The sequence below is a fragment of the Gymnoscopelus microlampas genome, assembly GCF_963454915.1.
Source record: "Gymnoscopelus microlampas genome assembly, chromosome: 9".
Classification (NCBI taxonomy): Eukaryota; Metazoa; Chordata; class Actinopteri; order Myctophiformes; family Myctophidae; genus Gymnoscopelus; species Gymnoscopelus microlampas.
The window spans coordinates 31,851,885-31,863,037 of record NC_139946.1 but is presented as its reverse complement, the minus strand read 5'-3'; the positions used below and the strand labels follow the sequence as shown (position 1 = coordinate 31,863,037).

At 39.1% G+C, this 11,153-nt stretch overlaps 1 protein-coding gene across 1 annotated transcript; it reads left to right on the top strand.

Annotated features, from left to right (window-relative positions):
* Nucleotides 1-2,646: 2,646 nt before the first annotated feature.
* Nucleotides 2,647-5,671, top strand: LOC311051511 (interferon-induced protein with tetratricopeptide repeats 2-like; the record flags this gene model as incomplete). Its single annotated transcript, XM_084066089.1, has 4 exons — nt 2,647-2,673; nt 2,829-3,330; nt 3,429-3,699; nt 5,586-5,671. Exons 1-4 carry the CDS (start codon nt 2,669-2,671, stop codon nt 5,669-5,671), a joined length of 864 nt encoding a protein of 287 aa, XP_083922215.1. The 5' UTR covers nt 2,647-2,668.
* Nucleotides 5,672-11,153: the final 5,482 nt, after the last annotated feature.

Below are 11,153 nucleotides of genomic sequence, written 5' to 3'. Positions count from 1 at the left end.
GCGCGTTAAAAGTACGTCATCATCAGTGGTCATATGTTGTCCTTTTTTAGCATAGAGTTATTTTGACAACTGAATGAATGTAGAGGCTCTCAAACCACATTGGTTAAGGTTTAGGGCAGCATTTATTTCCAGAGCATGCTGACTTCGATAAAGTGTGTGAAGGGCCACACATTGTACAATTGAATTGAAACTTGCAACACATTTGTGCTGAATTATGTTAAAACTGCATGAATTTGGTAGACATGCCAGACTACTTTTAGAGTAAGGTCCTTGCGTTCACAACAAGAATTGTCTTTCTTTTTTTTTCTTTTTCTTTTCTTTTTTTACAGCTGTACTTTATTGTATCACTCTGGTGTACTCTGTACGAGGTTACCAAAGATTACTTACATAAAACAATCCACGTCAATGCCGTATCAACTTTTAAATGAGCCTATAAATGTATACAGTATCTTATCTTGTCTGATATGCACCACTCCATAGGTCACTGATAAAACACATTGCATTATGTTATAAATCTGGACTCAAGGCAGGGACGGGTCCCTAATGACTTCAAAAAAGCAAGAGTGACCCCTCTGTACAAAAAAGGAAACCAATTAGACCCTGGCAACTACCGCCCTATTTCTATTCTTAGGCTAGCTCCATCTCGAAAGTCATGGAAAAAAAGTTTCTGAACAGGTCGATAAGTATCTTACGAAGAAAAATCTAATTTACAAATTCGAATCTGGTTTCAGAAAATCCCACTCCACTGACACGTGCCTTCTCTATTTGAAACGACTATATCAAACAAGAGGTCGACAATGGCAATTTGCGGCATGGTCAAGCTGGACCTCCACAAGGCCTTTGACACCGTTAATTACCCAATTATGATCGATAAGCTAAAAGCAATAGGTTTTGATAATACGTCGGTGAGCTGGATGAGATCCTATCTGGAAGGGAGGGACTTTGCGAGTGTAGGTGCACAACGTGTACCTGGCCATGTCAGTTCACTGTCTTGTTGGATTTTAACTAAGGCTACTCTAGCCTACACATGTGCGATTATGAGAGTTTATGTGAACATGTTACTCAGTATTAAGTGATTGTCATATCCTCCTATAATTTGACAAACCTCTGTGGCCATGGTGTCTTGGTCAGCAAAACTGTGTGCCCGTTTCTCCTCACTGGCTGGAGCACTTGATCTGATTTTGCACACAGCCATTGCCCATTACCATCTGAACTTAACTGCGAAGCCCGTTTTCTCAATTTCATAAAATCTCAGCTTTTTATTAGCCATTATGTGTCAAACAATGGGAGATAACCTTGCCAAGTTTTGCGGGTTTCGCGCGAGAAACAAGCAGCAAGGTCTGTACTTTCGCCTGCGCCCTTCACCGGGTATGGTCTAGTTATACACTAAATTACATAGATGGAGGCTATCTTGCATTACAGTTTACTATTCAAATACACACATTTTCCAAAATATGCACTAGAAATTATGCAACAAGGTTAGAATCAATCAATTCTATTTATGTTGTAATGTCTAACAACATGCTTAGATCAGGTCAAGACCATACTCTTACAGAGACCCAATATTTACCCCATGAGCAAGCACTTAGCAAACACTGTATTGCTTCTTGCTTGCAACATGTTAAAACTTTGTAGGACTTTTTGAGTGTATCATTAAAAATGTAAAGCTGAATAGAGGTGATGACCCTCCAATCTCTTCACAATGAACATGCCAGAATTATGTTCATACATTTAAAAAAGTAAGAACGTTTTATTGCTGTAAGATAAAATGTATACATCATACATAGCTGTCTAAATATGTCAGTGACAGCAAACAGATAATAAATAAATACAAATCTTCCTTTCTTTTTTTCTATTTTCTACAAGTTTCCCTGATTTGATTTGGTTTCATTTGAGTAGAAACTCCAGAGTTGGAGTCAAGTTCCTAATCCTCAGAATTGAAAGTGTCCCTATGAGCTAAGTGCGATCCTCCACCTACACAAGATGTGACTTCTCAAAAGCAAAAAGGAATTTTATGTGAAAAAAAGAGACGGCAATACTCTGAATGTTATATACTCTGATATTTGGCAGTGTTTTTTGTGTGTGCTCTCAATCACAAATGTTTTGTTTGTTACTTGAGAGACTATTTGAATTTGACATGTAGGCCTACAAAAACATATGTGATGTACCCTCAAGATATATGTGTGTGTGAACCGTAAACAGTGTGTAAGCAACGTGTGCTGTGGAGGAAGATTTTATTACATGGAATGACAGCTCCATAATGAGAGAACGGTCAATGACAGACTTGTGGTCATTAGATATATTGTGGGGTAAAATGTATACAACCCTATTTCTGGGAACAACATAAAGACAGAAAGTCTCTATATCTTCAAAGAGAGCAAATCCATGTGTCCTGTGTGACATTTTCCACCGTGTATATTCTCTCACTAATCGGGTATATGCGGGTTAGATTCACTGTGCGGGTTATGGGCCCAGTGAAACGAAAGTTAAATCTCAACGTACAAATCTAATCTAACAAATCGAATTCCATACTTTTATCGCACCATATAGTAAGTTAAACATGAACTTTTAAGGTGCCACTCCCAGACCAGGGCAAAGATATAAAAGACGTTTAGGAGTCCTACTCAAGAGATTACGGCATTGACAAGAAGTACTAACACGCACTACAATGAGGTAAGCACTAAAGAATTCTCTATCTGTATTTGTTTTTACAAAGAAAACAATAATGACAAGTGGTCTATTCACATGGAATATTTGCCGTTGACATTTCTCAAATAATAACACCATGAGTCTAATGTCTGTTTTATTTGACTTTTATCATCAACCAGTCAAACAACATTAAGGACCCAGCTGGAGGCACTGGAGTGTCACTTCACATGGGGGATAGACTACAGCAGACCCAAACTATTGCTTCTCCGAGATAACCTAGAGGACATTGGCGCTGAAGTGGGATACCAATGGCTGGGTCACATCTATAACCTGCAGGCATACATTCACTACCAATTAGGCTCTCAAAATGAGACCCTGGGTTCCACTACACATGACCCTTTGTGCTGCTTCAGCAAGGCAGCCGAAGCCTTTCGCCAGATTAGAAACAACGTTTCAGATGAGGGTCCCTGGCTACTGGTGAACTACAGCAACATGGCTTGGCTGCACTTCCACCTTGGAGAACAAGCAAAAAGCCAGAAATATGTGTCAAAGGTAGAGGCTCTGCTTCAGGAATATCCATCCCCAGATGAGCTCCATGCAGAGGTCTATGCTGAAAAGGCCTGGACCCTGATGCATTTCGAGAAAGAGAGAAAGCTGAAGAATATTTCCAGAAAGCTATCAGTATGGAACCTGACAGAGTGGAGTGGCACACTAGCCAGGCCTTGGCCATAGCAAAAAGTGCAATGCACTCCGCTGCACTGCACTTCACTCCAATTCAGGAAGCTGAGACCTTGAAGAAATTGAAAACTGCAATGACAAACGATTCAAATAATTTGTATTTAGCTGCGATCTATCTTGACCGACTTGCCAAAACAGGCAAAGTGATTGAAAATGAAGCACGTCGTGAGCTGGCTCAGAAAGTCTTGCAAAAGCCTGTGAGCAGCTACAGTGGTATCAGACCATTACTGAAACTTTATAGAAAGCTGAGACTTTTCGATGAAGCTATTGACTTGGCTGAAGAGGCTCTGGAAAGGCATCCCCATGGGCCAAGTAATAACCGTTATCTGAAAAAGAATCGAGCAATATGCTACAAATGGAAAATCTTTTCAACCAGCAGGGACATTGTCCTGAAGAAAAGTCTTACTGATCGGGCCATCAGCCTCTATGAGGAAGTTATCTCCCTTTACCCCCATTCTTCTCCCCCATTCTTCTCTGTATTCTTCAATGTAGCCCTTGCCAGTGTTTATGCAGAGTCAATTCAGTACAAGGCAAAAGCTGACCGGCTATATAAGAAAATGCTATTAAGTGAGCTAGAGCCAAAAGAGTTACAGATGGTTTACACCAAGTATGCAAAACACTTATATTTCCATGGAAACGATGGCTACATGTCAGTAGAGTATCACATAAGGGCAGCAGAAATACCACTACCCTCCAAATTTCGTAGCGATAGTATCTACACTTTGAGACAAATTCAAAGAAGGGGGAGGGACAAAAGGTGTGCAGAAATACAACATTTCTTGGCTACACTTCAAGAGGAGCCTGGCACACCAAAATAATCATCTGTAATGTCATATCATTGACATCAGCAAGGTTCCACATTTAAACGTGGCAAAAGATTATGCAACTAACATATAATTAATCAATATATGGACAGTCTGTCAACAATGAATATATGAATTGTCTATCAACAATTAATATATGAATGAATATATCAATGCATGTCATTTACTTGTTCAGATGCTATGTACATTAGATAGATTTATGTTTGATTTCTCGTCAGGTTTCATATGCTAACCTAGATACTTTGTAGTATTTAACTAGGGTTCTGATCCTACACTTTTTAAAGTTACTCTGAGAGAGCATCTGCTAAATACTTAAATTTGTGATGTAATTACATCTGTATGGAATGAGTTTCATTGTTTTGATTTTGAGCCAATAAAACAACCCACAGATGCACAACTAACAGCGGGTTATTTTATTTCTGTAATAAATGTATTATACACTGTACAGCCTGTACAAAAGTGTGAAACGTATTGCCTGCATTTATTCTGAACAACATTGGCTGTATACGGGTTGCTCCACTGTGTAACAAAGGTTCAGTTATGACAGACCATCATTGTACAGCACCAACTGAATGCAGAATAAAGCACATACAGATGCTTATAATTTTAACACAGTTCCATATCTAAACAATTCCAATTGATTTCATTATCTGATGTAATCAGAAAGCTTCATACAAGCTTCAAGAGTTCATTATTGGGCAGCTTATAAGTAAAAAATAAAATCCATGAAAAGAAAAAAAACATATCACTCGTTTCCTCTTCGACTATTCTTGTGACTCTTTTTTTTAACTCCGGTGTCAAAAGAATAAATGAAAATAATGGTATTGGTTTGGTTAGTAGATCCATTAGGCATCCTTACACAATCTAGAACCCTAAGAAGCTATTTAACCACATGAACCCTATTCTGGGCATGTCATAATGGGTGAACATTCTGCAAAAATCCATCAGCTTTGTTCTCTTTATTTTGCGAAGGGGGGAAAAAAAGGAGGGGATTAAGTATAGACCTCTGGGGGGACCCTGCTCGACAAAGTATATGAAGTTAAAGTGGTCAATGAATGGTACTGTACATGCAAACTTTGCTATATGCAATCCTTCAAGTAAACTTAAGAATAAAAATGTTATTATTAGACTTGCTCCTTCAGGCTGTGCCACTGCCACTCACCTCTCTGGGGATTTGGAGTGACTGCGATGCCTGTGACTTCTGTGATGACCTGGTAAAATTAACGTTACTTTAGAATAGGTAGTGCACATATCTGTCTAATCAAGCTCCATGTAACTGATGTTTACTAAAAACATAAAACATAAAAACAAACATAGTTTAACAGGAACAATCACATGTAAATATTGCTTGCGACATAACTTTCTTTTCTTAAGTCTTTGTTATTGAGCAGTGCAACACCTCACAGAACTGCATGAGTTTCCCGCCATGCAGGACCTCTACACCCAGCAGAGAAGAGTGATCAGTGAAGGCCCTCATCATCATCATCATCATCATCATCATCATCATCATCATCATCATCATCAAAGATCCCAGCAGTGAACTGTTGAACGCTTTTGAAGAAGCTCAAAGTACAAGCATTTCACGGCCTACAAATGTTGCTACCAGCTGTATTGCATGTGTACTGTATGTGACAGTGAACCATGAACCTTGAGATGTGAACTGGCTAGAGGAGCTGGCCTCTATCTATCCTAACTGATAAGAGGTACAATCCTTAATCATATTGCTCAAACATCTCAGACAAGTTAACAATCTGTTTGGATCTCGATTAGGTCAAGTCTTCATCATATTCCAAGTAAGAATTTCAAAAGATAAACCAAGTGACTTTTTGAGCGTATCATTAAAAATGTAAAGCTGAATAGAGGTGATGCCCCTCCAAACCAAATCTCCTTACAATGAACATGCCAGAATTATGTTCATGAATAATAATACAAAAGTAAGAATGTTTTATTGGCGTAAGATGTATAATGTAAATGTAAAATGTATACGTCATACATAGCTGTCTATAGACATAGCTGTCAGAAACAGCAAACAAAGAAAATACATTAAAAAAAAAAATCTACAGGTTTCCCTAATTTGATAGGTTTCATTTGAGTAGAAACTCCAGAGTTGGAGCCAAGTTCCTATAATCCTCATAATAGAAAGTGTCCCATGTGCTGTGATCCTCCACCTACACAAGATGTGACAGAATCAAAAGCACAAAGGAATTGTATGCGAATAAAAGAGATGGCAATACTCTGAATGTTGTTGTTTTTTTTGCTTTTGAGATCCACATTTTTATTTGGCAGTGTTTTTTGTGTGTGCTCTCAATCATAAATGTTTTGTTTGTTACTTGAGAGACTATTTGAATTTGACATGTAGGCCTATGAAAACTAGCCTGGCCAGACTTATATCACTGCATAGATAGATAGTCTGGAATCTCGGTGTGGAACCTATATTTCTGAGGGGCAAATAAAAAAAATGCCTCTGGTTATAAACCCACCCCATACTTGCATACTGGACTCTGATTGGTCCCTCACAATTTCGGAGGGAGAGAAATAAAATCTCTACTGAGAGGGGCCAGACCTAATCTGCCAAGGGCAATTCTTTTTTTGCAATTGCAGATTCGTCTGGAACCAGGCAAGTTTCACAGTGAAACGAAAGTTAAATCTCAACAGGAAAAAAAATCGAATTCCATACTTTATCGCACCATATAAGTTAAACATGAACTTTTAAGGTGCCACTCCCAGACCGGGGCGAAGTTACAAAAGACGTTTAGGAGTCCTACTCAAGAGATTACGGCATTGACAAGAAGTACTAACACGCACTACAATGAGGTAAGCACTAAAGAATTCTCTATCTGTATTTTACAAAGAAAACAATAATGACAAGTGGTCTATTCATATGGAATATTTGCCGTTGACATTTCTCACAAATAATAACACCATGAATCTAATGTCAGTGTTTTGTTTGACTTTTATCATCAACCAGTCAAACAACATTAAGGACCCAGCTGGAGGCACTGGAGTGTCACTTCACATGGGGGATAGACTACAGCAGATACAAACTATTGATTCTCCGAGATAACCTAGAGGACATTGGCGCTGAAGTGGGATACCAATGGCTGGGTCACATCTATAACCTGCAGGCATACATTCACTACCAATTAGGCTCTCAAGATGAGACCCTAGGTTCCACTACACATGACCCTTTGTGCTGCTTCAGCAAGGCAGCCGAGGCCTTTCGCCAGATTAGAAACGTTTCAGATGAGGGTCCCTGGCTGCTGGTGAACTACAGCAACATGGCTTGGCTGCACTTCCACCTTGGAGAACAAGCAAAAAGCCAGAAATATGTGTCAAAGGTAGAGGTTCTGCTTCAGGAATATCCATCCCCAGATGGCCTCCATGCAGAGGTCTATGCTGAAAAGGCCTGGACCCTGATGCATTTCAACCGAGAGAGAAAACAGAAAGCTGAAGAATATTTCCAGAAAGCTATCAGTATGGAACCTGACAGAGTGGAGTGGCACACTAGCCAGGCCTTGGCCTCAGCGAGCGCTTCCACGGACGAATGTACCCCAATTCAGAAAGCTGAGCTCTTGAAGAAATTGAAAACGGCAAAGGAAAATGATCCAGAAAATACGTATGTGGCTGCAGTCTACCTTGACAGTCTTGCCAATACTGGCAAAGTGATAGAAGATGAAGCACGTGAGCTGGCTCAGAGAGTCTTGCAAAAGCCTGTAAGCAGCTACAGTGGTATCACACCATTACTGAAACTATACACAATGCATCTAGTATCATTTGATGAGGCCATTGGCTTGGCAAAAGCGGCTCTGGAGAGGCATCCCCATGGACCAAATGATAACCGCTATCTGAAAAGCTGTCTCGCAACATGCTACAAATTTAAAATCCATTCAGACAGGGACAATCTCCTAAACCAAAGTCTTACTGATCGGGCCAGCAGTCTCTTTGAGGAAGTTATCTCCCTTTACCCCTGTTCTTCATATCGTCTAAATATATCTCTTGCTGGTATTTATGCATCAACTGACCTGGAAAAAGCTGACCTGATATACAACAAAATGCTAGAAAGTAACCTAGAACCGAAAGAGTTACAGATAGTATGCAACAGGTATGCAAGATACTTATATTTTCATCAAAATAATTCCTACAGGTCAATAGAGTATCACATGAAGGCAGCAGAGATACCACTACCTTCCAAATTTCGTCAGGATAGTATCAACACTTTGAAAAAACGAAATCGGGGGATGAACAGAAATCCAGAAATACAAGATTTCTTGGATACACTTCAAGAGGAGCCTGACACCATAGCCGCAGGAACTAGGGGTGCTGGGGGTGCGACCGCCCCCCTCTTCTCCAGGTACCCCCCCAGACCCCTCGGACAGGAGGTTGAGGGCGTTGAGATTGAACTCCGCCCCGCCTGGTCAAAAGTAGTTCCCGCGGCTATGCCTGCCACACCTAAAAAACATTAACATCATAATAATTTGGTCCTCACTTCTTGGGGTGTTCTTTTGTCACTGTATATTTGCATACGTGAAATTTCTCCTGCCTGCTAGTGCGGCACTCGGGGAGCAATTAGAGGTTAAGGGTCTTGCTCTGGGACACACATCGACACATTGCCTGGCCTGGAATTGTACCTGGGACAACCAGTGGCTCTGGCTCCCAGGTGGGCTCACAAACCACTCAGCTATGGCCGTCCCCTTAAATAGTTAAAGCACTAACCGAAAACACTCAAATGTACACTAAGATCTGTGTTCGTAGCTACTTAATTGTTGACAATTTAGGTAATATATTATTTAGATGTATGAGATACACCTTTATTGATCCTTGAAGGGAAATTCTGCTGTCATATCAGTGACATCAGTAAGGTTGAAACACAGGAGAAGCACATTTAAAAGTGAAAAGAGATCAGAAAGAAAAGCTGAAGATTCTGGCACTAACATGCAATGAAATAATATGGACAGTCTATCAACAATGAATATATGAATATGTCAGTGTATGTTGTTGTTCAGATGCTATGTAGGCTATGTTATGATGCATGTATTTTTAGTAGTTATTTAGAAAATTATTTAGATTGAGATAGTTGCAAGGTTTCATATTAAGCACACTTTTTAAGTCACTCTGCTCAAATTAAATTGTAACTTGTATTATATGTTTTATGGAATGAGTTATATTTTGCACAATTTTCATTTGAATTGATCTGATAGATTTTGAGCCAACAAAACAACCCACACGGATGCACAACTAACAGCAGGTTCTTTTATTTCTATAATACATTTATTATATATTTATTATATATATTATATTAAAATGACAGTGTTACATACATGTCAAACACACAACTTCAGCCTGGACAAAAATGTCAAACTTATTGCCTGCACTTATTATGAACAACATTTGCTGTCTATTTGCTCCACTGTATAACTAAGGTTCTGTTATGACAGACCATTATTGTTTAAACCTACTCTGAATGCAGAATAAAGCACACAAGGAAACTTATAATTGAAACACAGCTTCTGTTGGTCTGAGTTCAACATCTAAAAACTTCCAATTGGTTTCAATATCTGATGTAAAAAAATATTCAGAAAGCTTCAAGAGTTAAAGGTTCATCATTGGGCAGTTTACAAGTAAAACAATGAATCCATGAAAACAAAAACAGAACACTTGTTTCCTCTTTGACTCTTCTTGTGACTCTTTTTTGAACTCCTGTGCCAAAAGAAAAATAGTGGAATAATAGAAGAAGAATGGTATTGGTCAGCAGATCCATTTACACTGCACAATCTAGAACCCTAGGAAACTATTTAACCACATGAACCCTATAACGTCCCTATTCTGGGCATGTCATAATAGTGAACATTCTGCAAAAATAGCAGATCAAAAGGAGGGGACCAAGCATAGACCCCTGGGGGGATCCCGCTCAACGAAGTATATACAGTTTAAGTGGTTAATGAATGGTGTACATACCAACTTTGCCATATGCAATCATTCAAGTAAACTTAAAAATAAAAATGATATTATTAGACCCTCTCCTTCAGGCTGTACCACTCACCTCTCTGGGGACTTGGGAGTGACTACGATACCTGTGACTTCTGTGATGACCTGGTGAAATTAACGTTACTTTAGAATAGGTGGCGCACATATCTGTCTAATCAAGCTCCATGTAACTAATGTTTACTAAAAACATAAAACTTAAAAACAAAAAGAGTTTAACAGGAACAATGACACGTAAATATTGCTTGCGACATAACTTTATTTTCTTAAGTCTTTGTTATTGAGCAGCAGTGCAACGCCAAATGTTGCCATGGCAACGAATACAAACAAGCTTACTTTGCTTCTGTTAATGAGTGTAGGTGCACAGCATCTGTGTCTGGCCTTGTCAGTTCACTGTCTTGTTAGAGTTTAACTAAGGCTACTCTAGCCTACACATGTGCGATTATGAGAGTTTATGTGAACATATTACTCAGTATTAAATGATTGTCATATTATACACTGACTTACATAAATGGAGGCTATCTTGCATTACAGTTTACTATTCAAATACACACATTTTCCAAAATATGCTAATTATGCAACAAGGTCAGAATCAATCAATTATTTTTATGTAAGCCTGATGTCTAATAACATGTTTAGATCAGGTCAAGGACCTCTACACCCAGCAGAGAGGAGTGATCAGTGAAGGCCCTCATCATCATCATCATCATCATCATCATCATCAAAGATCCCAGCAGTGAACTGTTGAACGCTTTTGAAGAAGCTCAAAGTACAAGCATTTCACGGACTACAAATGTTGCTACCAGCTGTATTGCATGTGTACTGTATGTGACAGTGAACCATGAACCTTGAGATATGAACTGACTAGAGGAGCTGGCCTCTATCTATCCTAACTGATAAGAGGTACAATCCTTAATCATATTGCTCAAACATCTCAGACAAGTTAACAATCTGTTTGGA